General features: G+C 36.9%; 4 protein-coding genes across 5 annotated transcripts; 2 read left to right on the top strand and 2 right to left on the bottom strand.

Moving 5' to 3' along the window:
- Nucleotides 1-722: 722 nt before the first annotated feature.
- On the top strand, nucleotides 723-6,419 carry LOC135627977 (1-acyl-sn-glycerol-3-phosphate acyltransferase-like). The gene is made up of 5 exons (XM_065134462.1): nucleotides 723-1,136; nucleotides 5,320-5,469; nucleotides 5,560-5,658; nucleotides 5,736-5,828; nucleotides 5,904-6,419. Exons 1-5 carry the CDS (start codon nucleotides 846-848, stop codon nucleotides 6,159-6,161), a joined length of 891 nt encoding a protein of 296 aa, XP_064990534.1. The 5' UTR covers nucleotides 723-845; the 3' UTR covers nucleotides 6,162-6,419.
- A 2,027-nt stretch (nucleotides 6,420-8,446) lies between these two features.
- LOC135627151 (early nodulin-like protein 18) lies at nucleotides 8,447-9,454 on the bottom strand. The gene is made up of 2 exons (XM_065133147.1): nucleotides 9,205-9,454; nucleotides 8,447-9,119 (listed from the first exon to the last, which is right to left on the bottom strand). The coding sequence occupies exons 1-2, from the start codon at nucleotides 9,437-9,439 to the stop codon at nucleotides 8,602-8,604; spliced, it is 753 nt and encodes a 250-aa protein (XP_064989219.1). The 5' UTR covers nucleotides 9,440-9,454; the 3' UTR covers nucleotides 8,447-8,601.
- A 446-nt stretch (nucleotides 9,455-9,900) lies between these two features.
- LOC103971381 (CRIB domain-containing protein RIC10-like) lies at nucleotides 9,901-19,846 on the bottom strand. Of its 2 annotated transcripts, XM_065133148.1 has the most exons (8): nucleotides 17,999-19,846; nucleotides 17,743-17,932; nucleotides 17,614-17,666; nucleotides 12,021-12,127; nucleotides 11,747-11,832; nucleotides 11,564-11,646; nucleotides 11,327-11,408; nucleotides 9,901-10,266 (listed from the first exon to the last, which is right to left on the bottom strand). In XM_065133148.1, exons 5-8 carry the CDS (start codon nucleotides 11,802-11,804, stop codon nucleotides 10,025-10,027), a joined length of 465 nt encoding a protein of 154 aa, XP_064989220.1. In that variant the 5' UTR covers nucleotides 11,805-11,832; nucleotides 12,021-12,127; nucleotides 17,614-17,666; nucleotides 17,743-17,932; nucleotides 17,999-19,846; the 3' UTR covers nucleotides 9,901-10,024. The 2 variants fall into 2 exon arrangements, with proteins under 2 accessions (XP_064989220.1, XP_009383660.2); XM_009385385.3 differs by lacking the exons at nucleotides 17,614-17,666; nucleotides 17,743-17,932; nucleotides 17,999-19,846 and having other exon boundaries at nucleotides 12,021-16,287.
- A 3,215-nt stretch (nucleotides 19,847-23,061) lies between these two features.
- Nucleotides 23,062-25,510, top strand: LOC135626408 (polyubiquitin-like). Its single transcript, XM_065131663.1, has 2 exons — nucleotides 23,062-23,217; nucleotides 23,708-25,510. Exon 2 carries the CDS (start codon nucleotides 23,708-23,710, stop codon nucleotides 25,307-25,309), a length of 1,602 nt encoding a protein of 533 aa, XP_064987735.1. The 5' UTR covers nucleotides 23,062-23,217; the 3' UTR covers nucleotides 25,310-25,510.
- The last annotated feature ends 1,450 nt before the right edge of the window (nucleotides 25,511-26,960 follow it).

Here is a 26,960-nt window from a genome sequence, read left to right as displayed (position 1 = left end):
GAGTACATAATTACAATCCAGTCCTTTGGAATCCAATATTAGAGGAGTAAAATTAAGGGTAAAATTGCACACACACATATTATATATATATATATATATATATATATATATTTATTTATTTATTTAAATGTTTAATGATGAAACAGAGAGAGATTTGATCTAACGAGTTTATTATCAACCATTAATATTTTTTTATCAATTAAATTACTGGATGTCCTCTAAAAATTGTCACCACATATATTGTTGTTGTACACCTACAAACTTACTTTTATAATATTCACTATTTAATACTCTTTATGTTTTAATTTATTTCGAACTAATTAATGTTAGTCATAATTATTCTTATATTTTATGAATGTTAAAGGAGAAATATATGGTTAGGTCTCTAATACTTGGAGATACATGGAAAGAATTTCCTCAAAATCAATGAAAGATGAACATTTCATTTCTATATATTGTTTAGTATGTATATATATGTATTTATTGTTGCAAAACCTACAAAATTTATGTATATTATTATGATAAACCTTTTGCATATTTATTACTTACTTTTAACTCAAACCAATTAATAAATATACGTGTATATCAAAATTTGCAAGAATAAATGTTATAGTTCAAAATTGACAAGGATAAATATGTAAAATCATGTTTAGTACAACACTCTCATAGCTTTCAATAAATATTAACTCATTTCTTTAATTATTTATATATGAATAATGTAGCGCAGTGGATTTTACTACTGCCTTCGTCTTCTTCCTGGGAATGCGGTCGATTGTAGCTGTTATCGTTGTGGTTGGGCCGTTGGTGGATTGCGAAGAGACAAGGGGAGGAGCGGACAGGAGAATATGGATCACTCGCTGCTGAACTCGTTGCTGAGGGGCCGCCGGCTGGAGAGCTGCCTCGAGGCGGGGTTCCCGTCGCCGGAAACCGAGGAGCCGGAGGAGGACGGTCGCGGGTTCGTGGACGAGGACGGATGGGCCACGGTGGTCGTCTCGGCCCTCCGGATCGTCGCCTGCTTCCTCACCATGACGGTCACCACCTTCGTGTGGGCGGTGGTCATGATCCCGATGCTGCCGTGGCCCTACGAGCGGATCCGGCAGGGCAACCTCTACGGGCACGTCACCGGGCGATTGATGGTAAGCAAAATGAAAAATTAGAATAAGAAAGTTCCAATCTTGATCATCATGTTCTGCTTCGATTTGATAATAATGCGAAAAAAAATTGCATTTTTTTTTTATATATCTTGATTTCAATGTGCTTATTGTTTGTCGTGTGGATATGTGATCGACTGGACTTGATTCTCCTCTTTTCGCTCGTCGATCGGTCTTCTAAATCAATCGATTGAAATTTCCGCTCGTGTACCTGATTGTGAAGTTAATAGCCTCGGACAGCTTCTTGGATGGCTTGAGTTTTCTGTCCACAATTATTGGGGCATGAAGATGTCAATGCTGCGAGGGTATGTGGGTGACACGAATGGTGGATCAAATTTTGATAGCATTGAATGGGACAGTGGGTTTTGATATTGTGGTACCACATTACCATGATTGTTCTTGGCTAGTATCTGATATGGGTATCATCCAATTAAAATCGTCTTTTGTGTTTAGTGGGGTTCTGTAAATTTAATGAGGGGACGATTTACTGCTTTCAACTGCAACTAGTTGTTTATTTTGTTGATAGTGACTTGGATCGAACAGAATTGGGTACAAGGCAAACATAAAGACACAAAGTTGATTGTGCAGCCAAGTCGTGATTCATGAAATGAACAATCAGATTTGTTTCAGAAAAGAGTGCTTCAGAGATCGAGAGAATCCCTTTAATTTGTTAGAAGGAACTCTTGACAATGTATCTTCTTATAAATTGTATGCTTTCAAATAGGAAAAAAAATTCAATCTACAATGTTCCATTCCCCCTATAATTCAAGTTTATCTTCCTTTCAATTTGACTGTTACATGACACTATGATTCAGAGGAGACATGAATTAGTTAAAACAAGATTTCCAGGTTTATCGATGAGTCTGCAATCTCCAATCAATCACAACTAAGCATCTCTTATCATTTTAGCTAGTTACTACTCGGGGTCTTCTCTTCAGCTCCTCCTTCGGCATAGTACATAATGTAGTGGAAAACTTTATAGAGTACAAAGCTGTGAAAGTACAAGTGCATTATCTAGGAGCATTAAGACAAAGTGCACACAATAACCATAGTACTTAATGTAGTATCTCAGAGAAACTCAGTATGATGCTACTGAATCATATTTGACTGATGGCTGCATTATTGAAACAGAATTTTCTATGGCTTACATGCTTTGTCCAGAATCTAGTAGCAAGAGTATCAGGAACAGCCATAGTTTCATTGATCAAAGAATGTTGATCCTTCGTCCAATAAATGGTATATCTTTTTGGTCGACAAGATTATTTATTTTACACATGGGTTCTGACCCACATATCGTATTTTGCCTCAAATGCAGAGGACAACATTCTTGATTACGGCACAAAAGGATATTTATTCACGTAAACAGAGGAAATTGATAGATGGTCTTACGTGGATCTAGTTTGAACTCAAGATGAACATAAGGCACCAACAAACCTTTTATATAACTCGATAGTTAGCTTAGTATTAATTCTGTATACATACGTACTTAAGTACCTGCCAAGTGACCACAAGTAGATTTTCACATTATGTTGTTTGGTGCAATGCACGACTTATTTCACACACTAGTAGCATAGATAACTACAAAAATATAGGTTATCTTTATATTTGATGGATTGTCATCAACAAACACTTTCTGATTATTGTAATGCATACTGTAGCAAAGTGGGGGAGGTATATTGGGATAGATGGTGATATGTGCAGGGGCTATCAAGTATAAAGGATTTTAGTTTTGGATGATCTTCTAGCTGACAAGTAAAGGATACATGCCACAGAGGATGGATTGCACAGGGAGCATCAATTGTCGAGAGGTTTTCACAATATTTTCGGGGACAGTCACTGGTAGTATCTCAAGACTGCAAATTGCTGGTACAAAACCAATGATGGTGAGAGAACAAATTGTGGAGTAAAACCAAATTAAAGAATGCAAATTGCTCCACAACATTTTGAGTTGCAGGGAAGTTGTATAATTTGCTAGATAGTGGTTTGACATTGCGGGATCAATGGAATTACTACAGCAACTGCACAAAAAAACTTAAAACTAGCATTCATATGAAGTTAGCTAGTATGATTGTGAGAAGTATGCTTGCATTGGCTGTAGAGCAGTAAAGTCTATATGGTGGCACTATGAGCTATGTGAAGTATCAGATCATGAGAAGCTTTAGGGCTTTCTAAACATCCAACTCTACTCAAAAAGCTCGTCTGACTTCTTGAGACCCATCGTGCATTTAGCTAAATCAGGGAATCCATCCGCTAATTGTTACCTCACTCAGTTATTCCTCCGCCCATGGAATGTAGTTGCAGTGAATATGCCGTTAATAATGGTGGTGGGCCCAAGCAGCAAATGTACTATCATACTGGTTTTGAACTTTGTTGCTTCAGTACCATTTCCCTACAGACTAACAAACTGATTCAAGTGCACAATTATTGAATTTAGACTCAATATCTTGAAAGAAGCTTGAACACATAAGATCTATGCAAATCTAGTTTGCATCTGCTCAGATCTAGCCGACATCTATGCAAATTTATGTCATGTTGGTATGGATCTATGTCTAATCCATATGAACTTAGTCTAGATCTAGGTGAATTCTTATAGTTCTATACTAGATCTATGAAAATCTATGAAAACTTAGGTCAAAGCACACATCTGTTTTGATGTAAATCTAGGTCAGAGCTGTGCAATCTGACCTAGATCTATATGCATCTAGACCAAAATTGAACAAATCTAGGTCAGGTCCAGATGGATTTTCATTGGATCTGCATTACTTTTGGTCCGATCTGGGTGGATTTATCTTAAAATCATGTAGATCTATGGTAGAGTTTCATTGATCTGCCTCCTTTCTATAAGAAATTACATAACATCCATAGATTTATGAACAATCAAAATTCTAAGTCAAAATCCATAAATTCGTGACTTCAAATGAAAAAAGAAGATGCTACCTCATTCAACAAAAATTAAGGCAAATTTTTAAATGAGGTTTGGATATACCTTTGTTTTTGAGAAAAACAAGTTCTTGAGAGTGAGGCTTGACTTGTTTAAGATTGACCTTGAATTTGAGAAAAGTCAACTTTGGAGAGTAAGATTGAGAATATTTGGTGAAACAATGGGGAAAGAAGTGGTTGAATAGGGGTTTAAAAGGGTGGAAGATTCAGGTGCTCTTGGATTTGCATACTGAGGGTATGCTTGCCACCCCATAAACCTAGTTCCAACATTCAAAACAGCGTGATGGGCCTGGTATGGTAACCATTGTAGGTGGTAAGCTCAGTAGGAACCTATACTAGGTGAAAACGACTGCTTCATGCATCGGGCTAGTTGTTGAGCCAGTAAGTACCGGTCTGTGCCAAGAGCCTACATGTATAGGCTAAATTTTAAATCCTAAATTTGATAATAGTGATCATGAAACTCACGCAAATCAGAACATCTATTTTTTATGTGTGCCTCACATTGTACTCTTGGGAATAGCACAACATGTTGCTATATTGCATAGTTGGTTGTGTTTTCAAGAAAATAATAGTTTCATAGGTGTGCATCTGCAGTGCATCCATGCTAGAAGTCACAAAATTAAAGCTGACTGAGCAAAATAAACTTAGTAAAGAAGCATTTCCTTAAGAACTACTTTCTTTAAGTATTTATGTCATAGATAACTGATATATCCCGGGAAAGACTTGGGTCCAGAAAAGGTCAAACATATAATACCAAAAAGAACAGTACATGAGACATACTTGTATGACCAACCTCCCACTAAAATGTCTTTGGTATTTTTTAGTGATGAAAAATATAATAAAAAATTAATGTACATATGTAGGGATTCATTTGTCATAAAGAAGATAAATATGTAAATTAATATAATGTTTGTCAGGCTACATGGTTGAGATTTGGTTTGTTATTACTGGGTATGCTTATTAGTTATTAGAAGCTTGTGTATTCACCTAAAAAATCCACCAGTGTATATTCAGATAACAGATGGCAGAAAACTTTTATGTACTGTTTCTTCCTGAGTGCCATCTTATGTATTTCTGTAAGGTATTTAGTTACTTTTTCTCATTGTTTAAATGCTCAGCCACTCTCTCCAAGTGCTGTATCTCTGGTTATTGCATACATGAACTATTTACATTTCAAAATTATAATTTTTTTCTCATATATGATCTTTGATCCTTCTAATTCTTGCAGATGTGGATTCTAGGAAACCCCATAAAGATTGAAGGTTCCGAGTTTTCTGACACAAGGGCTATATTTATCTGTAATCACGCGTCGCCCATAGACATTTTTCTTGTTATGTGGCTGACCCCAATAGGCACTGTTGGCATAGCCAAAAAAGAGGTCAGGGTGAAACTAAATTTTGTTGTCATCAAAGATTATCTCAGATATCAAGCATTAATCTTATACTGATAACACACATCTTTTTCCCAGATCATTTGGTATCCTCTGTTTGGGCAGCTTTACGTGTTGGCAAACCATCTCCGTATAGACCGCTCCAACCCTTCTGCTGCCATCGAATCCCTGAAAGAGGTTGCACTCACTCGTGAACAGCATATTCTTTAACAATTTTTAAGATATGTTTAACAAAGTTTTGTTCTTGAGTTCAGGCAGCTCATGCAATTGTGAACCATAACCTGTCACTTATCATTTTTCCAGAGGGTACTCGATCCAGATCAGGGAGGCTTCTTCCGTTTAAGAAGGTAATCATCTTAACTCTATTTGCATATATAAATGCTTCTGTTTACATCATGAGCTGAATTTATCGATCTTCTTAGGGTTTCATGCATATTGCACTGCAAACACAGTTGCCAATTGTTCCGATGATATTCACTGGCACACATCTAGCTTGGAGGAAGAATAGTTTGAGAGTCAGACCAGCCCCAATCACAGTAAAGTACCTTCCACCAATAGAAACAGATGGGTGGGAAGCCGAAAACATGAACGAGTACGTAGAAATGATACATTCATTATATGTTGAGCACTTGCCCGAGTCACAGAAGCCACTGATATCAGGCGGCGCTGATTTCTGTTAAGAACTGAAAGACATAGTAGGTTTTGCTGTGTTGTTTTGTATGGTATTTGTTACACTTGAGATGTAGTAGAAGATGATTGTAAAGTTGTCTTGTAAATCGAACTGCAGATTTAGCTTTCCTGTTACATTTTTGAGTGCTGTTGTTTAGAAGATATAGGTAGTAAATGTATTTTAGTTGGAACCATTGATCCTCAAGGCAAACAATGTATTGTGTTTTCTGGTATGGATGATGTAAATGGATCATATATGTCTCCTGAAATAGCCGAGCAAGATTGTTTTCCTAGTCAAAGTCAAGGTGGGTCATTACAGGCCTAATTAACTTGCTTTATTGAGAGAAAAAAAAAAAAACACTTCATAATAATGTAATAGTTGTGCTGTATATGGAAAAAATGTCTTAGTATTATTACAACATAGTATATAAAATGAAGGCACATTGTATTTACAATGTGAAACCATCATTGGATTTGTTCACCTGCATGAATATGGGATTTGATTTTGGATTATAATTTGAACTTTGGATTTTGATGAGACTGTCAAATCTAAAGACGCAAATCATAACAGCCCAAATTTAGTCACAGATCAGAAACCTTTTATTAGGCTAATCATTACACATCCATGTCCAATTTTTTTCTTCTCTAGTACAAGCAGAATATAACATACTTTCCATATATAGCATCTCAAAGCAAAGATATTGAAATTAGCAATGCTCGGTAGAAACGGCTAAACATCCTTTAATAATAGGTAATAAAATCAATAACAAAATAAATTTTAGTAAGTCAAAACATTCGATCATAAATCTTAGTAGCCGGTCTCAGTAACAAGATTCAATATCAGAACATTAGGTGGATCACTCTCCCATGAAATTATCTTATCTCATAACATAACATGACAAGATGGATTCTCTATTCTCTTAATATCGGATGAATAAAATACATATTGTACTCCCAATAATAAATAGAGTGATCTTCCTTACTCATCAAAATAAGAACATATTTATCTCAAAAAAGAATAATAGAGGAACTATCTAATAATCCTAGTATCATATTGGATACATTTATCATTTTTTGTATATTTTTATCTCTCATATAAATTATTAAAAACTCATAAATAATCAATCAACATAAGTAAGACGATGAGTCACACCCTATCAATCGACCTAAACCCTAATTGAATTGGTTCGATTGACTTAAACTGAACTTAATTCAATTAGAACCGAATTGAATCAATATGAAATCCTCGTAGAACTAATCCAGAATCATCCTAAACTAATATAATTTAAACTTAATTGTATCTAATTTGAATTATACAGGGTAGAATCATCCTGAACCGGTCAAACCGGCTCGTTCGGTCTGAATTAGGAGCCAATGAGACTCGCGCAGCACCGGGCTGTGCTCACCAGTGGACTGGGCATGCTCGCGTGCACTGCACGTGCGAGGGAGAGGCCGAAGACTGGGCCTAAACACCAGGCCGCAACGGCCCGAACCGAGCCTCACTTCGCAGGCCTAAGCGGGGCTCAGCCGCTCTACCAAGCCGGCCTGTTAAACCCGAGCCGATCCCTGGACCGCATGCGCCAGTCCCTTTGCGCCCGGTCCAAGTTGGGTCTGCGTCTTGGGTTGGGTGATCTGGTTCGGCCCATGAGACCCGAACCCAGTCAATTCTCAATCAATTTGTTTTCTTTTTTTTAATGGAACCTCTAAAAATTCGATAATAAAAATTTCAATTAAAATAATATCAGAATAAATATGTAAAATTCGCAGGTATATATATATATATATATATATATATATATATATGATTAATAATATTCAAAAACTATTTTTTTGAATTAAAACATCAATAACTAGTATTTCCGAATTTTAAAAGTCAATAGTTCATGAATATTTCCGATGAAAACTTATGAAATAATTGCAGTTTATATCAAATACCATATGATCAGAATTATAATCTGAAACGAGGTTTTAAACATATAAAAAACCATAGATTTCATGTATATTAATATAAAATATCAAATAATAAATCTAAATTTCTCGACAATCTAAATATCACAACTTCTAAATGCTAAAATATGAAATTAATATAACAGAGCAGGGGATTCATTGCAATAATTTAAAACTTCTAATCATAATAAACATATAATTTAAATTCATCGCAATAAATCAAACCAAACTCAAAACCATTAAAGTTAATGTAATTGTCAGATTCAGAATTATGTGGACAAAGTAATGCATTTATTAGGAATATAAATATCAGAAACTTCGAGCTTAAGCACAGTTGAGATGTTGTTCATTCAGACAAATAAATTTTCTGCATTCACCAACTTGAAAGGATAGAATAGCTTGTGGCAATCCAACAGTTTATTCTCGGAAGGCACACTCAAACCACTCAAACCGATGACGCCAAAAAGCTCGACAACTCCACAAGCGATTCATTTGCTCCCCACCTCACAAAGCAAGTAGTAGGACCGATCCAAGGAGGGAGCCAACCATGCCCATGAAGCCGACCTTCGTCGACGAAGCCATGTTTGGCGGAGAGGGAGGAGATGGAGGATTGGGTTCCTCGCCCGAAGGTGCAGGTCCCGGTGCTGGTGTGACTTCGGCCGGGCTCGGTGGCGGCGACGGAGGAGGAGGAGGAGGAGATGGCGCTGAGGCCGTCGAAGGAGAAGGCAACGGGCTCGGCTCCCTCGCGACTGGGGTCGAAGGAGAAGGCGACGGGCTCGGCTCGCTCGCGCCTGGGGCTGCGGCTCGGTTGCTCCGATCTGCCATGACGACCACGACCACCGACTCGTTCTTCAGGCAGTTGGCTTCCACGCCGCTGATGAAGTAGACGGGCCCCGACCGGTTGAAAGTGACCACGGTGTTGCCGTCGTCGTACTTCTCGACATAGGCATTGGTGTTGCAAGCGTCGTAGGCTTCCTTCCCGACTTGGAGGACGGAGTCCTTATCGGGTGGGTAGACGAACACTGCAAGAACACCAAAGTCAACGTACTCGATATCTTCGCAGATCGACTCGAAGTACACAACATAGAAGCTTTTCTGCTTGCTTACACAGTGAATCTCCCACACGAAACCTGTTTCTTTCAGCCCACTGGTTGTACGACATTGCACCGGGGTCAGGCACAGACCACCCCTTCGATCCTCCGACCCTGAACTGAATCGCACCCGCCATGGCTATCATCACAGCAACACAGGCTAACACCAGGCCACATGAGGTCGCCATGAGGGAGAAGGTGCAGCAGCTCAAGATGAGGGCCTCAGAGAAGAACGCTATGGTGTGGGGCATTTGTAGGCTTCCTGTGACCTTTACAAGTTGGCGCCTTAACCTCTAAAGCAAAGCATATGGATGTGCTGAGGTGCAAAGGCATTTGTTCTCGAGATATTTACCACAGAAAGTTATATACTTTGCTTGGTGCGTTGGAAATGTGCATTGCTTGTTCATCAGTTCATGTTATGTATTCATCCTGTCAACCATGTCCGAGTTGCAATTCCAATGCCTAACATTTGGTGTTTTGACTGTTCTTTACGAATATCATGATAAATTCTATAACACAATTGAACTTTTGATTTTTCATATTTTTTTTTCCCTTTTCTCTAAAATACAAGTAATTAATTGGATGTGCAGGAATTAACAGCTCAGTGCTGCTTAGGGTTATAGTCGAAAGCAAGCATCCAATGCTGGCTTCTTTGCACCTGAGTGAGGAAAAGAATAGAATGGCAGTCAGACTTCAAAGAACAAGACAAAAGTAAACAAATCAAAGAATCATGCTTCATCCCAATCTAGTAAAATACTGTACACCGACCAAATCATTTTGTGTTCTTCAACTGAATCTATAGCTATAGAATCGAGTGTTGTTCAGGCAAAATAAAATTAAGATCGATATGTAGAACACTCCTGAGACCCTGTTATTTCACCACCATCCTCGATCGCAGTGAAGTACGAAGGTCTCGACGTCGACGACCTCGACGATCGTGCCGACGATGTGGGAGATGCCACCTTGTTCTTCTTCTTCTTCTGCTTGGTCTTCGACCGGGGGGCTTTTGGTATGCGAGGCAGACGGTGATCCATGAACATGGCAGAAGCTGTTTGAAGCTCCCTTGGTCGATCAAAATCTGCAGCAACAATTGTTAGCAAATCATGTAACGACAGAATCTTCAAGCAAAGAAAAAGAATGCACTGCTTAGCGTTGAATCCAACACAGTAGTAGAAGTTGAGCCAAGACACTTAAATTATGGGAAAATGAGCAATAACTGAAGAGATGTATGAGCACTTTGATAGGTAAGGAAATATGGGAGGAGGACTTACTGGTCTTCTGGTTATTGCTCAAGATAATTTATGGACAGCATTCTCTCAATAAACAGATTAACATATAATTATCAATTTATGTTTGGTTAAGATTTAATTCTAGGAAAATATGCCAAACTACTGTGAATATGAGGACGACACATACATTAGCATGCAACTAATTGGCTTGGAAAGGTCATGTAATGACATTTGTGGCATTATATCATGCCAAATATAAGCTATGTTGATAATATTATGCCTACGTACTAAAAGAAGAATCTTATGTAGTGCCAAATGGATGAATAATTTAATCAGTGAAGACAAAAAATATGGTTGAAAATATGGATACATTATGTTAAGTTATGACCTAAAAAAGGTAGCTCTCAATGATAGAGATGATTAACATTAATCGTCGAGGATCAAAATAACACCATGTACAATTTACGGTAGAATAGTTGCACGTATGAGAGATGCAAATAACTCCATCGATCATTATATATCAGAATAATACTAATTTGTTTGGGGGTAAAGTGACTCCCTGATTATTATGTAAACATACATAAAATCATAGAATCATCCATGGATGTCATAGAGTTTCACTTTGCTCTCTTTTTGGGGATTACATGTTCTAAGTTTAACATAACACATGATTATTTGTTAGGCCTTCAAAATATTAACCTTAAATAAAAATGGTTTTCAAGTATTATATGATGATTCTGAATTTTTAGGGGACAACTTGAGAGATGCCTTGACTTTAGTACCTTTATATATATATATATATATATATATATATATATATATATATATATATATATATATATATATATAGAGAGAGAGAGAGAGAGAGAGAGAGAGAGAGAGAGAGAGAGAGAGAGAGAGAGAGTATGCCTTGAGAAACCCAAGAGCTATGTGCAGACTCATAATTGCTGAGGGAGCCTGAGAAATCAGATGCTGACTTGAACTCATCCATCTGCACCACAATGTTGCAGACCAAAAATATATGAATTAGCAAACTGATCATCTCATGCATCCTCAACCACATCTATCTCACAAGGAGAGAAAGATTCAAAGTGATTACTTGAGAGAGAGGAAAGAAAAAAGGAAGAAAAAACAGAAGTTGCTCACCCAAAATGGATTGTCAAAACCAATATGAGCAACATGCTTCACATCTGTCGGGTACCCAATCTCCATCTCCTGCTCCTTGTGCACTGCAAGTGACACAGCAAGAGGAAGAACCATGCCCAAAATCTAATCAGCAAACATAGGTTTAGACATCTGAGTGAAAAGCACATAAACAAAAACCAGTACCAAAGATGTGGGTGATGTATTTTATTCCCTTGAGGAGCCCTTTCATCTTGCAAGCCATGGAAGGAGGCTTTCAATCTCAGCAAGTCCTTGAGCATTAATAAAAGCAAGCAAAAGATGTTACTAATGGAGAGAAAAAGAGAAGTCTTTTGCTGGTGTATACAGTTGAATTATGCTCCACTCCATATAAGAGGCAGAGCCAAACAAAACTAGACTCTGTACTGCAAAGAATGCCCAACTTGTGTCATGAGTAGCAGGGACTTCAATGGAAGCATACCTCAAAGATGTTCACAGTCTTCCTTGGACTTAAACTGAAATGGGATTCGGTGGAGAACTTCATCTAGATCAACAGCTCCATCCCCACCCACTTCATCTCTAGTGTTGCTAAAAACTCACAAGAACACAGCCCATGTAAGTACTAAAACTACACAAGATCCCCCAAAGACAAAGGTAGTCGATTTTGTATATTGAAGAGAGAGAGAGAGAGAGAGCTGTTGCACAAAGGTCAGATAAGGTAGATTAAAAGGACGGGACATAGGTTTGGCAGATGGTGGGCAATCTCAAAGGATGAGAAACCCTTAGCTGTCTTCAAACTAGTATTAATTGAAAGCTTAAATTAGATACATCAATTGTCTTCCATTGTCCATAATGGCCTACAAAATCCATTGTTTTCCTTGCAATGCGAGACCTAAACTGATGGAAAGTTTTTGACTAAATTGATCAAGTCTACAAGATAGGATCCTCTCGAACTACCTCCATGAGACCTTAAAACAAGGTGCTAGCATGTATATGTTTAATGCTAATTTATCACCATCTAATTAAGAAGACAACAACAACACTATCATTAATTGTATTATTTGTCAGAGACAAAAAAAATAAAGGAAAAATTGCTTTGTCAATCCATAGCTTTATACAACCAAGGAATTCTCTGGTGATTACCAAGTTGCAAGTAATGGGTATCATGACATCACTTGTCTATTAAGCTCCAGCTCCAACTAGCTCTCCCCCAACACCATTTCCGCTGCCCATGAAACCAAAACAATCTTCTTCACTATTTCTTTCTTTTCTTCTCCCATGAGTTGAATTCTTTTAACAAGTTCAAAGAACCCCCATTAGCAACTTCATCTTATGAGATGAACCATTTTAATTAATTGATCAGTTGAGTTATGGGTTAATTAAGAAGAACTTCCTAAGATCTAGGTATCATACCAATAGTATAAGCTCTCATTTGTTGCCCACCATATGAGAACATCCCAATGATGGATCTCTTAAAGAATTCATCATTTTCTTTCTTTCTTTTTAGTCTCCACTAATCATGCCATTAGTTTGCATTGGATTTGCTAATGCTAAAGTGAGAAAAACAAAAAAAAGGGAAAAAAACATCTTTTCAATGTTCTTGTTTGAATTGTTTTCTGGACTATACAACTGGATGAATAAACATATTACACATTGAGGTTAAGTTGGCATGTTAAACACCCAACCAAGGCCTTAAATTTTCTGCATTCCATATCAAAGAGTATAATATGTATGAATTCATTGCATTTAGTTATCTCATAAGTGTATAAAAACCATATGATGCAGCTATGCACATCAACAGCAGTAGATCAATTTGCTGGCATCCATATCGAATAAGTGGGATTCAACTAACAAAGAAGGTAACATATATCTATTCCATTATTATGAAATAACAAGAAATAAAAATCATATATTCTCTCAAAAAAAAAACTCATAATAGAAAAATTGCTTCTGTTGCTGTTGAACAACTGGAATAGCTGCTAATTTATGCTGATAATGAAATTTAGGTCAACTGCTTGGCTGGCTCCCATTGATGTGAATTTTTTCTGCAAGTCAACAAAGGCTTGGATCCATGGTTGACTTGGTCCTATGTATTCTTGCTCATATCTTGTGCAACTTAGGAGAAAAGAAAAGGAAAGCAGTAATTTCTCTAAACTGTTGTAGTAAACTCTATTTGCTCGTCTTATTTTGGACAATGCAAGAACCCTAACCCTCTGCTGCTGAAGCACTTCCATTCTAGTCTTAGGGAATGGAGATCAAAATGAAGTCACATCTCCAATACATAATCTCATAAATGATCAAAATCCATGGTGTTCATCAGATCACAGTTTAGTAGCTTCCCTGATTCCTAGTCTTATGGAAATTCCATGATCAAAATCCATGACATTAGGATCATTGCACTCGAGGATGGAAGATCTAGATTAACAAATACATTATCATCTCTGACCCACCATCATGATATGAACAAATTATGAAAATATTTGTAATATTAATGACATATAGTTAGTTATATGTATGCAAAGAGAAACTTTAAATTGTCATCTAAAAAAATACCTCACTTGAAAAAAGAAGCATATATATTTTAATCAATTTACATTCATAATTTAATGTAATGAAAACAAAATAAATCCTACACCAAATCCAAACTCAACTTTACAACATAATGTTCATCCAACAAAATATTTATAACAATCAAATCAAAGGATCAAGAAAGCACATCACTTTCGAATTATTTATGGTCAGTGAATATCATTTAGAAAGAAATAAACAAAGTCTAATTAGGTAGGAAAATCTTAGTCTATTAATGTAGGAAAATCTTAGGACGAAAATTGATATGCACAGCGGAAGAACAAAAACTAAAAATCCTAGAATTTCCCACAAAAAATAAGGTTTCATCATGGTACAAAAATTGATATGGAAAAACCCGTGAAACCGAAAACTACACGTATAAGAAAGATGTGTTACCTAGAGAGATTGTATATTCTTAAAAACCTACAGATCTGTGGAAGATGATGAATGAGGTTAATTGTCCTCCTCTCTAGTGGTGATCCACACAGTAGGGGCTATGAAGACGCCCCTTAAATCACTGTCCAAATCTCTTCCTCGTGCATACCATACAATCAAAAAGGGGTTGCCCCTTCTATTCCAAATAGGGGCTGTAGATTGAGGAGGAGAAGAGGAGAATAGAAGATGACAGCTAAAAAAGCCTAACCCATGACCATTTGATTCCCTCATATTTATAGAGGTCTCTATCAATTTAACCCTAATGGATCTTGCCATATTGGGTATTGGATTTCCATCCAACTACCAAAGCCTCTTATTGGGTATTGGATAGTAGGTCTCTACCTAATAATCTCTCGTTGGTTCTTATTGGATCTTATCCATATGATTTAATAATTCAAGGGCTTATTGGATATTTAATAAAAAAAAGGCTTTAGCGGATATCTCATATCTGAACCTCTACCCGTCGTAACACATACCATATGTATGTGACCCTCTAGGCCCAATATCGAGCTGATTGTGAGTCATACATATCAAAACTCCTTTTGGCTCAGTAAATTATTATCTTCATAATAATTCACTCAACTCATCGATTGCAGACGTATTAAGCCGTTACGTCATAGTCCATAGATGATACAAGGGAATATAATCAATTGAACATGTCTATCCTCAATTACCATGTATATAATCCTTCATCCATCTAATATCTCAAAGACCATATACCGGACGTGATACTGTTAAGCTCATACGGTTTCTACTCGAGTCTTGCTCTAATCGGATTCTCCCAAATAACTTTTTCTCTCAATCCGAATAACCCTGGCCAGGGATTTGCCTAAGCAAAACACATGTGATATTCCTCTCATGACACCGAGAGCGGATGATCCTCTATCGACACACAATAATCCTCGTAAGGTTGACTGTCACTCCTGATAATCGACTATACTAGATATAGAACTTCCAGACATATAAGACTAATATCAAAGAGTGAAATACTCATACAGGACAACCTTGGTGTCTTAAGTCTAAGGAACAGATAGACTACTGACATGACAGAATCGCTGTCTGACAATAAGGTATCATCAACTATCCAGCATTTTGTAAATGAATCAATCAGTGAACTTATTCTTCAATGAGCACCTACACTGTATCCATAGTGTCTCCACACGAGCAGCTATAAGACCAACCGCCTCCATCATATAGACGAGTGTATAACACACCAATCTATTCGGTCATCTCGATGCCCCTTTCAAGTGATCTATGACTAGGATTATTTAGGGTCTGTGTTTAAAGGCGAATCGATCTCATTATCGTGATCTCAACACGATTTGATTCATATTGCACAGATCCACGGACATTATAATATATACAACATACATGATAAAATACCAAATAATATAATAAGCAAAAAGAATACGTATCATATCACACGTACCATCACTCACGTGATTGGCTTGTAAGGTACATATGACTAGCAATTAATACGCCGACACCAAAATGACACTATCATGGACTCGACACATTGTCAACAACAATATTTAAACATTCACATAAATGACACATCATCGTCATTCACCCTAACTGGATAACATATCATAGTCAGAAAAGCAAAGAACATGGATATAGTTGTGTATGTACACATGATAATTTTTATAGTACCTTCAAAATAAGAATGAGTAATAAAGAAGAAAAAGGGATCAATCCACATAGGGAGTTTTGTGTCTCCTCCAACACTTAATCAAATGATGCGTGGTATCCACTTACCTTCAGATGAGCAATATTATCAGGAGCATCCACTGATACATTGTACCCAGAAATATACATCTCATTTGGTTGCTGTCCACAGGATGTTGACTTCTGTCGACCAAAAACACCATTTGATTCAACTGATGACACAAAGTAGGACTAGCCCCAATGCTCTTCGTTCAAATTAGAAGCAACAAAACAATTTACATCAAGCATAGCTAGAGAGTTGCATTATGGCATTCCAAATGTACAATGGAAGGGCAATTACTGGAGAGAGATTGGTGACTCAGATACTCAAGTGACAATCTTAGCATGAAGCAAAAAGCTTCTCTTAGCATACATAATTGGTCACTCAAACGAGCTATCTTGATCGAGCGTCTTCGACAGTGAGAATTTCAAACATGTCATAAACAAGTTGAAACAAGCTTAGATGACAAACTAGTCGACTAAGTATTAAGAACCATGAATCTTATCGTCTTCCTTCTTAACAATGCCAGCCTCCACCAAAAACACAAGTTGGCAGTAGAAAGTCATTGAATCTCTAGAATCTAAAGCAACATTTGGGACAAAATTTAATGTACAAGAAGAACCCAGCATTAAACAAGTTGGTCTAAAGGATGAGTGTGGGCAGTCAGTGTGCTGAAATTTTTTCTAACTATTTCAGAAACTACAACATGTCTGTCTCAAAAATCAGTCAACAATCCACCATATCATGGAGAGAACAAAATATTGGAATCATCACAAACTATGCAAATTGTTGTATGCTAGCATCGTATTGAGGAACCACAAAATCAACATATACACAAGAATAGCTAATCACTCCAGGAAATTCCTAGACAGGTGAACAATTGATCAGAATAGAAAAACAATTGGATGGGTACACATGATAATTTCTTAGCAATCCCAAATAGTTTAAGACATTAAGGGTTGCCGTTGCTGCTCCTGCTGTTCTTGTACATTAATGGTGATCTCTGATAACTTACACCCTTTAATACCAAGACAGTAAGCCACTCCCCACTTGCCCATGCACACCATCCTACATACAAGTTCTAAAACAGGAGAAACACCCTTGATTATTTATTTAAGTTCTGCAACTTAAAACAACCTTCATTGACTCTTCTCTTTTTTAAACATGGGCTTGTATCTAGGTCACAACTATTACTTATAAACAAAAACAAACTGGAAATGGTCTTGCAGCTTCCTATTTGCTTAATCACAACAGAAAAAACTGAAACATGGAGTTAAATGGAAAAATAAAATGAACCAATCCCTATGACTTGGTTGATACAATAGTTGCAAGTACAATATGTTAGAACATAGAGATACTGTACCTGAACTAGGAAATTCAAAACATTTATTCTCTAACCACCTTGAGTTAAATAACCTGCCATCAGAGAAAGAGAACAACCATTTACAGGCACCACACATGGCAGCAGCTGTAACTAATATCAGTGGAATACCTGGCTTAGTTCTGGATCTTAGATAACAATACCATTGTACCAGAACTCCTTCAAGTCCATCAAGATCTTGTTATAGCTGAACTCCTTTTACAGTGGTTAGACTTCCTACCGTTCTTCTGTTGTATACAAACACGCACATACTCCTTTGCACCAGCCCCAGAGTCGTCAACATTTGCCTCAGCAAATGGGCCTGCATAAAAAACATTTAGACATAAATCATAGTTCAAAAATGTATGAAACCAATTAATCCACTCACCAAAAGCAGTGGGAAAATGGACATCAAGATCAGACATGAACTCTTGGTCGTCGCAAACTGAGGACAAGCAAATACACTTCTGCCTTTCTTATCAGTTCAAGCTGAAAGAAGCTAATATCAATGATATTTAGAGGCCGACATGCAACTCACACAAAAAGCAAGCTCTGTCTTGTTTTCTTTCACTTGTTCCAGTAGTAGGGTAAAGAAACCACCTTGTATGGAATCACATGTAGTATCTTAAGTAAATTGTTTTTGTTTTAGATTTTTCCTCAATCTCAATGGAGATGTCACAACATTTCATAGGCATTATTACATATTAAACTAAATATGTCAAAACATAGCCGTACCTAGTCAGCATATGGAAAAAATAAATAAAATTAAACTTATGATAATGGTAATCCGGTTCATCCCAGCGACACAAGTCTTCATCTTTATATATTATGTCAAACTTCATTTCTGTATATTCCACAAAATAGAAGCACAATGTTGATATAAGCATCAACAATGATGATCTATTTAAGAGCTAGACAAAGTACCTATTATCACCATAAGTTCTAGATTCAGTAAGAAAAGGATAATACATTATGTGCACCTCATTTTCTCTATCTCCACAATAGTAAAACAACAACAAAGCAGTAAGTGCCAACTATTTCTGAATGTTATCCCTCGCTATCTCCACAATAGAAAAAGAAAAAAACTTTCAATATACTCATCCCTTCTTCCATTTCATGAAAACCAAAAAGAAAGGACTGTACAGAACTCCCAACAAATGCTTAGCAAGATTTCAAGACATTACAAAGGATTTTGAGTTTTAGAGAAAAAAAGGATCAAAAGGTAAAAGTTACAGGAATATTTATTTGACATCCATCAAAATGCACAAATCTTTCCTCAAATGAGAGCCAAGGTCCAACATATTCTCAAAATGAAATACATTACTAATTTGCTCTATCCATATCGGTCTATGGAAGGGTGGCTTACTGCACTAAAAAAAAATTATGAACCAGTGATAATAAGGTAGATATCATCAGCTCATCCAATACCCTATCTAATTAATATGCTTCTGATTTTATTGTAAGCTCTAAGACTCTGCCACATTCCCAAATCGAGTTCATGTAAGAGAATGGAAAAAAAAAGCTAGAAACAAAAAAATAAACTGTCTTTTAAAAGATAACCAAATTAAGAATACACAAAGAGGATTACACCCAATAAGAAAATAATAGTCCATTAATCAACCCCAATAGTGTAAAAGGGAAGCCACAAAGTTGTAATTAACAACTTTTTTTCCCTAATCATGATCTAATTAGTTGATTTTCAAATTTATTGTCAGATCTTAGGAAATGAATATTTCATATTTCATATTTGTTTGAGATATTTTAATAAGTATATTAAAAAATAAAAATAAATTAATTATGAAAAAAATATATTTCTTACCTATTGGGGAGGGCTCACCTCCTCCTATTTAAAGGTGATTCCTCTCCCTCGTTATGTACCGTGCTTGGTAGTGGGAGGAATGGAGTTTCGTTAAGAGATAGGTTCCTGCCTTTCCTGAAAATATTTTTTTATTCTTTTTAGTTCTTTAAATCTTTATGCATTTAGATTATATCTAAATGAATTGACGATGTGTTTAATTTGAAATTATTTTTGGATTTCGATATTATGATCTTCATTGATTCAAAAGTTTAAAATATATATGGAAGAAGAAAAAAAATGTATATATACACGTTTGATGTTAAATTACTTTAGGTTATTGAAGTATTAATAATTGATTTTCTTTATGTTCACATGATAAAAGTTGATTAATTGAAATACTCTTTTTTAATATAATTTTTTCATGTTACAATTGAATTCATCTACTACCATTTAATCATGTACTAGTTTTCTTATGATTTAACCATTTGATAATAAACATTCTATGTTAATTTAATATTGATGCTGCAAAAAAAAAAAATCTTAAATTGAATTGAACACGAGAGGGTCAATTGGGTTCGATCCAAGTTAGGCTAACAACTAGACTCGATCAACCCAATCACATGCACTTGGTTCTGGTCCAATAAGTCCAGGCTCAACCCAGCTTGCAGGCTAATGCTCGGCCCAATGCTATAAGGCCTAGCCTAAGTCTCTTTCCTATGATTGACTTAAGCCCTATAGTTGACTCATAACTGCACTAGACCGATTGATCGGTTCTAGTTCAGAGTGACTTCAAACCGATTTGACCAATTCAAGCCCATTTAACTAAAATTAAATTAAATAAAGTCCAAATTAGACCAATCTAGGGTAGTTCCAGACATGATATAATTAGACCAGTCCAAATTCAATTGTAACATGATAAAATTACATTAAGAATTAGCATTTCAATGAATCAATTTTCATCATGCAAACAAAAGAAAAATCAATTAATAATACTCCAATATGCTAAAATAATTTAGCATGAACTTTTGAATCAATAAAGATCATAACATTGAAATCCAAAAATAAATTTTGAATTGAACACATCATGAATTCATTTAGATCTAATCTAAACACATAAATATTTACAGAACTAAAAAGAATAAAAAATATTTTTAGAAAAGGTAGTGGAACACTGAGAAGCACAAACATGTCGATTTGGTGGTTGCATCCATGTTGGACACGTCTCGGACACAGATACATCGCCGACACGGTTGGACACGTCTTTGCTTTCATTTATGTTTTTTGGACATGCATATCCGTGTCTAATACATCTCCCACACCCTTCCTCACTGTTCACTTGTCCAGTGGATTTGCACCAAGCCCACCTGCGTGACTGTGTCCAATGGAAGGCTGAAGTCACCATCATGTACCCTTGGCGACCACAACCCATTGCGCGATGCTCGCCCTCAGCGACTTGCAACCTCACCGACACCCTTTGTGCGACGCACATAGCCATAGCCTCAACGACCCCTGATCTCACTAACACCCGCCATGCGACTCGTGCCTTGACGACTTACACCCTTAACGACCAGCGCCCTCGGTAACTCACAACGCGCACCATGACTTGTCACCTATCATCGTGTGCCCTCGGCATCCGTCCCATCTTCAAGGATCCGTCACCTATCACCAAGAGCCTTACTCGTGCAAACCTCGGCATCCTTCCCGTCGACTAGTTGCCTATCACCCACAGCCTCAACGCCTTGCTCGTGTAAAGCGCAAACCCACGACCTTGGCCGTGGTGGTGCCTTTTACCTTCTGTTTTTTTTTAGGATTTTTTTTTGAATTGATCACCACATAAAGGATATTTATGTTTTGACATATCCTTGTCACATAACTATATTGAATTGTTAATTTGTTAGTGCCTCTTATTCTAATTAACTTGTATTGTTAATTGTTTTATGTAATGCATAACAAGAGTAAGTTGTGGACAAACGTTAGGATTTTATTAAAAGATACCTATAAAAATCAGGTTAATTAAATATTATATATATTAAAATATATATTTATCCTCACCATATCTGTGTTGTAATTTTTTTTTAAATGACATAGCACTGTCTGTCCTGTGTCTGTGCTTCTTAGGTGAAAAAATGAGGAAGAGGAATCTTGAGAAGATCCAATAGGTAAGACATATATATGTAAATGTATGTATATATATCTTACCTATTGGGGAGGCTAAAGATTCTTTTTTCTCGTTCTTTATATATATATATATATATATATATATATATATAATTGATTTTTTTAATAAGTTTACTAAAATATCTCAAACAAATATGGAATCCAAAAGAATCATTTTCTAAAATATTAATTTAGCTAAAAGAACCCTAAAATGTAATAGAATCTAAAGAAAAACTCAATATCATATACGTATATACATATATACGTATATATACATATACGTGTATACGTATATATACATATACGTATATGTATGTATACGTATATATACATATATATATGTATGTATATGTACATATACGTATATGTACATATATACGTATATATACATATATATATATATATATATATATATATATATATATATATATATATATATGTATATGTATATATATACATATGTATGTATATATATACATATGTATGTATATGTACATATACGTATATGTACATATACATGTATATACATACATATGTATGTATATACATACATATGTATGTATATATACATATATATACACATATATATATACATATATATATATATACATATACATATATGTATATACATATGTATATACATGTATATACATATGTATATATACATATATATATATATATATACATATATAAATATATATACATATATATATATATACATAATTGAATTTTTTTAATAAATTTACTAAAATATCTCAAACAAATATGGAATCCAAAAGAATCATTTTCTAAAATATTAATATAGCTAAAAGAACCCTAAAATGGAATAGTATATAAAGAAAAACTCAATATCACATTCACATCCTCTTAACATTTATACAACAGCTCAAATATCTATAGAACAAATAATTTAATGCATAAATGATTTCAAAGGAACCCGACCACAGGCTCCTCGCCCATCAATTTCCGAATGCAAGACAAGCAACAGAAATCGAAAAATAGTAAACCTTAAACCGATGCTAATAAAAATCCGAGATTCATTGCAAGAACTAACAAGATCAAGAACAGAAACCCTACTTTTATGCAAAAACAGAAGACTCGGAAGGGTAACGTCTCGCACCTGAATTGAGATTGGGGTCAGAAACAGGACAACCTTCGATCGAAGCGCGAAGAACACCAAAGGCTAGATTCGTTTGATGGACCAGCTAACGATCCAACGAAGGATAAGCTTCGTTTTCACCGAGAGCGAACCGAACGAAGACGATCATCTCCGCGTTAAGGTTGCAGGGAACATTTATATGGGTCCCACATGAATCAATTACATCATCGAGTACGCGTCATGCGTACATATTAAGAGTAGGTTTAGCGGCATCTTCATCGCCAGCTGTCATCGTTGACGGCGTCACGTAACGGAGACTTACCCTAACTCACGGAGGATTCTAGAGTGTTCAATCACATTCGCGAGGGTTCCACCGAATTCGCCGCCTCTCTCGATTTGGGTCGGTAACGTCACCTGTGAATACCCCTATGGCGCTCGGCAACGATAAATAGGGCTCCTCCCCACTCCCTTTTCTCCGTTACAATTTGATTCTCTCCGATCCAATCAAATCTTTTCGAAGCGACCCAAAGGGCTTTAGCTTTCGCCTCTCAAGGTATCTTTCATTGCCTTTCTTCTTGTTGCTGTTCTGTGTTAGACGATGACGGTGTTGATTCACATAGGAGTGGTGATCTTGTTACGTGTTTGTGTGTGTGATTGGTTGATCGTTTCGGGTTTGATGCTCGTTCTTGTCTACGATCTGTGGTAGATTCAATGTGCTTCGATGAAGATTTTATCTTCGGCGTGTTGTTTGTTAGGATTTGATGGTTGTTCTTGTTAAAATCTGATAACTATTTGAAAACATTTCTGAATATTTTTAGATGTTGATTTGATCTTTTGCGAACTCTTGCCTTCTATATACCTCCCTCCGATCAAGTTTGTGGGTTCAATTGTTAGAACAAAGGGTTAAAATTGGTTCCTTTTGGATGGTTTGTCTCTTCTTTCTTTTGTTTTCTGCTTTAATCGTCTTTGATTGGCGTTCATGTCAGCGTTTTTCATATTCAGTTATTTGCTTCTAACTTTTTGTCTTTTAATCTACAAAACAGATGCAGATCTTTGTGAAGACGCTCACCGGGAAGACGATCACCCTCGAAGTCGAGAGCTCGGACACCATCGACAACGTGAAGGCCAAGATTCAGGACAAGGAAGGCATTCCACCGGACCAGCAAAGGCTCATCTTTGCGGGCAAGCAGCTCGAGGACGGCCGTACTCTTGCAGACTACAACATCCAGAAGGAGTCCACTCTTCACCTCGTCCTCCGCCTCCGAGGTGGGATGCAGATCTTCGTGAAGACGCTGACGGGGAAGACCATCACCCTTGAGGTCGAGAGCTCGGACACCATCGACAACGTCAAAGCCAAGATTCAGGACAAGGAGGGCATCCCGCCGGATCAGCAAAGGCTTATCTTTGCCGGCAAGCAGCTCGAGGACGGCCGCACCCTTGCTGACTATAACATCCAGAAGGAGTCCACCCTCCACCTCGTCCTTCGCCTCCGAGGTGGGATGCAAATCTTCGTCAAGACTCTTACCGGGAAGACGATCACCCTCGAGGTCGAGAGCTCGGACACCATCGACAACGTGAAGGCCAAGATTCAGGACAAGGAAGGCATTCCACCGGACCAGCAAAGGCTCATCTTTGCGGGCAAGCAGCTCGAGGACGGCCGTACTCTTGCAGACTACAACATCCAGAAGGAGTCCACTCTTCACCTCGTCCTCCGCCTCCGAGGTGGGATGCAGATCTTCGTGAAGACGCTGACGGGGAAGACCATCACCCTTGAGGTCGAGAGCTCGGACACCATCGACAACGTCAAAGCCAAGATTCAGGACAAGGAGGGCATCCCGCCGGATCAGCAAAGGCTTATCTTTGCCGGCAAGCAGCTCGAGGACGGCCGCACCCTTGCTGACTATAACATCCAGAAGGAGTCCACCCTCCACCTCGTCCTTCGCCTCCGAGGTGGGATGCAAATCTTCGTCAAGACTCTTACCGGGAAGACGATCACCCTCGAGGTCGAGAGCTCGGACACCATCGACAACGTGAAGTCCAAGATTCAGGACAAGGAAGGCATTCCACCGGACCAGCAAAGGCTCATCTTTGCGGGCAAGCAGCTCGAGGACGGCCGTACTCTTGCAGACTACAACATCCAGAAGGAGTCCACTCTTCACCTCGTCCTCCGCCTCCGAGGTGGGATGCAGATCTTCGTGAAGACGCTGACGGGGAAGACCATCACCCTTGAGGTCGAGAGCTCGGACACCATCGACAACGTCAAAGCCAAGATTCAGGACAAGGAGGGCATCCCGCCGGACCAGCAAAGGCTCATCTTTGCCGGCAAGCAGCTCGAGGACGGCCGCACCCTTGCTGACTATAACATCCAGAAGGAGTCCACCCTCCACCTCGTCCTTCGCCTCCGAGGTGGGATGCAAATCTTCGTCAAGACTCTTACCGGGAAGACGATCACCCTCGAGGTCGAGAGCTCGGACACCATCGACAACGTGAAGTCCAAGATTCAGGACAAGGAGGGCATCCCGCCGGACCAGCAAAGGCTCATTTTTGCCGGCAAGCAGCTCGAGGATGGACGCACTCTGGCCGACTACAACATCCAGAAGGAGTCCACCCTCCACCTCGTCCTCCGCCTCCGTGGCGGTTGCTGAACTCTGCCCGTCTCTCGGCGGCGGTGTTTGATTCGGAGGTGCAGTTACAAGTCCAGTTTATGAGTCGAAGCTTGTCTAGTCCTGTCTCCGTTCGTGCGTTTTGCTGCCGCTATCGTCGTGTTATCTGCAGTGCTTTCCTCTCCCCATGCGAATGCTGTGTCCCATCTAATAATAAGTGTAACAATATTCTGCCTTTCTTCACCATTGTTGGTCAGTGGGCTTCGCCAGTTCATTCTCGGTGGTGATTGCTGTCAAATATGCCTTCCAGAATACTCTGTTTTATGAAGTCAAGTCGAGATTCCGTTTGTATTCACATTTTCATAATGTTGATTATATTATATTATATTTGTTTAAAGTGGTAAATTTTTATTTTAAGAACTGTTAATAATGGACTTTTACATATAGCATCGTCGTATTTGATTTTTCTCAAGATTTTTTTTATAATTTGATAAAAAATATTTTTAATAAAATCATAAAAAGATGATAATTATTTCTGTTTAGATTTGATTTAGTTTTTAAAACTAAATCTAATTTTTAGACGAACCGAATCAAATCTAAATCTTAATTAATTTAATTTGATTTAATTAAATCTTAAATTATTTTTTATTTTTTTAATTATCCTTATCTCCTCCTTTACTCGCCTCTTTTCCCTCCTCCTCCTCCTCCTCCTTTTCCCTCTCCCTCTCCCTCTCCCTCTCCCTCGATCTTTTTCTCTCTTCACAGTTTACTTAAAAAAAAATATTATGCTCGAGATTAAATATAAAAAATATATTATTTTAAAAATTTATCATCCTAAATATATTAAAGATTAAATATATTATTTTATAAAAAAGAAAAATATTAATATATTATCCTAATAGTTATACAAAAATTTAGATAGGTTTGATGAAAATTAAGAGGTACACTTAGGATTTAATTTAAAAATATTTTATTTAAAACTATATTCATCCTAAAATTATAAAAAAATTAAAAAAATATATATTATTAAATATATTATAATTATGTGCTAGTAATTTTAGAGAATTTTATATTGATTTGATGTAAATACCACAATTACACTCGTATTACGCTTAGATTATACTCATTCATAGATTCAACAAAATTCAACCTGATTCATTTTGAATCGGCCTAACCTAAAACTTAATGTCTAAATTGAACCAAATCGATATAGGATTTATGGCTTGAAATAGTCTAATTCAATAGTATTATCAAAATATTTTTTTTAAAAAAGATGCCTCTGTATGGGCACTTTATACGATAAAAACTCATTCATAAAGGTTTTATTTTGGTATATTATTCAATAAGAAATTATTTTATATATTATTTTTAGTTTGCTAATAATTATAATATGATGTACACATAATATCTAAATATTTGGATGAGTTATGATCGAAAATATATTATCGGCTAGTCATCTTTTGACAAGATCGAATATAAAAATATATTTTTAACACAACGAGAGGAACTTTTTTTTTTTTTCTACTACTCATGTCTAAGGTTTACTAACGTAGCAAGAGACTAAATCAAAAAAATCTTTCTTGATCTCAATCTTTATACAAATGACGCATCAGGAGCTTGGCGTTTTCATCTTCGATATAACTCCGACAATCCTATATATACGGGTTCAAATCATATTCAACTAACATGAATG

The sequence above is a fragment of the Musa acuminata genome, chromosome BXJ2-11, assembly GCF_036884655.1.
Source record: "Musa acuminata AAA Group cultivar baxijiao chromosome BXJ2-11, Cavendish_Baxijiao_AAA, whole genome shotgun sequence".
Lineage (NCBI taxonomy): Eukaryota > Viridiplantae > Streptophyta > Magnoliopsida > Zingiberales > Musaceae > Musa > Musa acuminata.
Note: the sequence above shows the minus strand (reverse complement) of the source record. Positions and strands in the feature narration are given on the sequence as shown.

What these genes read in the sequence shown, in the direction of transcription:
- LOC135627977 (XM_065134462.1), top strand. Translation starts at nt 846, where the DNA reads ATGGATCACTCGCTGCTGAACTCGTTGCTGAGGGGCCGCCGGCTGGAG. An exon ending in TTGGCATAGCCAAAAAAGAG is followed by an intron (nt 5,470 to 5,559) that starts GTCAGGGTGAAA and finishes TCTTTTTCCCAG; the next exon opens with ATCATTTGGTATCCTCTGTT. An exon ending in GGCTTCTTCCGTTTAAGAAG is followed by an intron (nt 5,829 to 5,903) that starts GTAATCATCTTA and finishes CGATCTTCTTAG; the next exon opens with GGTTTCATGCATATTGCACT.
- LOC135627151 (XM_065133147.1), bottom strand. Translation starts at nt 9,439, where the DNA reads ATGCCCCACACCATAGCGTTCTTCTCTGAGGCCCTCATCTTGAGCTGC. An exon ending in TCGTGTGGGAGATTCACTGT is followed by an intron (nt 9,120 to 9,204) that starts GTAAGCAAGCAG and finishes GTGTTCTTGCAG; the next exon opens with TGTTCGTCTACCCACCCGAT.
- LOC103971381 (XM_065133148.1), bottom strand. Translation starts at nt 11,804, where the DNA reads ATGGCTTGCAAGATGAAAGGGCTCCTCAAGGGAATAAAATACATCACC. An exon ending in ATACATCACCCACATCTTTG is followed by an intron (nt 11,647 to 11,746) that starts GTACTGGTTTTT and finishes TGTCACTTGCAG; the next exon opens with TGCACAAGGAGCAGGAGATG. An exon ending in GTTTTGACAATCCATTTTGG is followed by an intron (nt 11,409 to 11,563) that starts GTGAGCAACTTC and finishes ATTGTGGTGCAG; the next exon opens with ATGGATGAGTTCAAGTCAGC.
- LOC135626408 (XM_065131663.1), top strand. Translation starts at nt 23,708, where the DNA reads ATGCAGATCTTTGTGAAGACGCTCACCGGGAAGACGATCACCCTCGAA.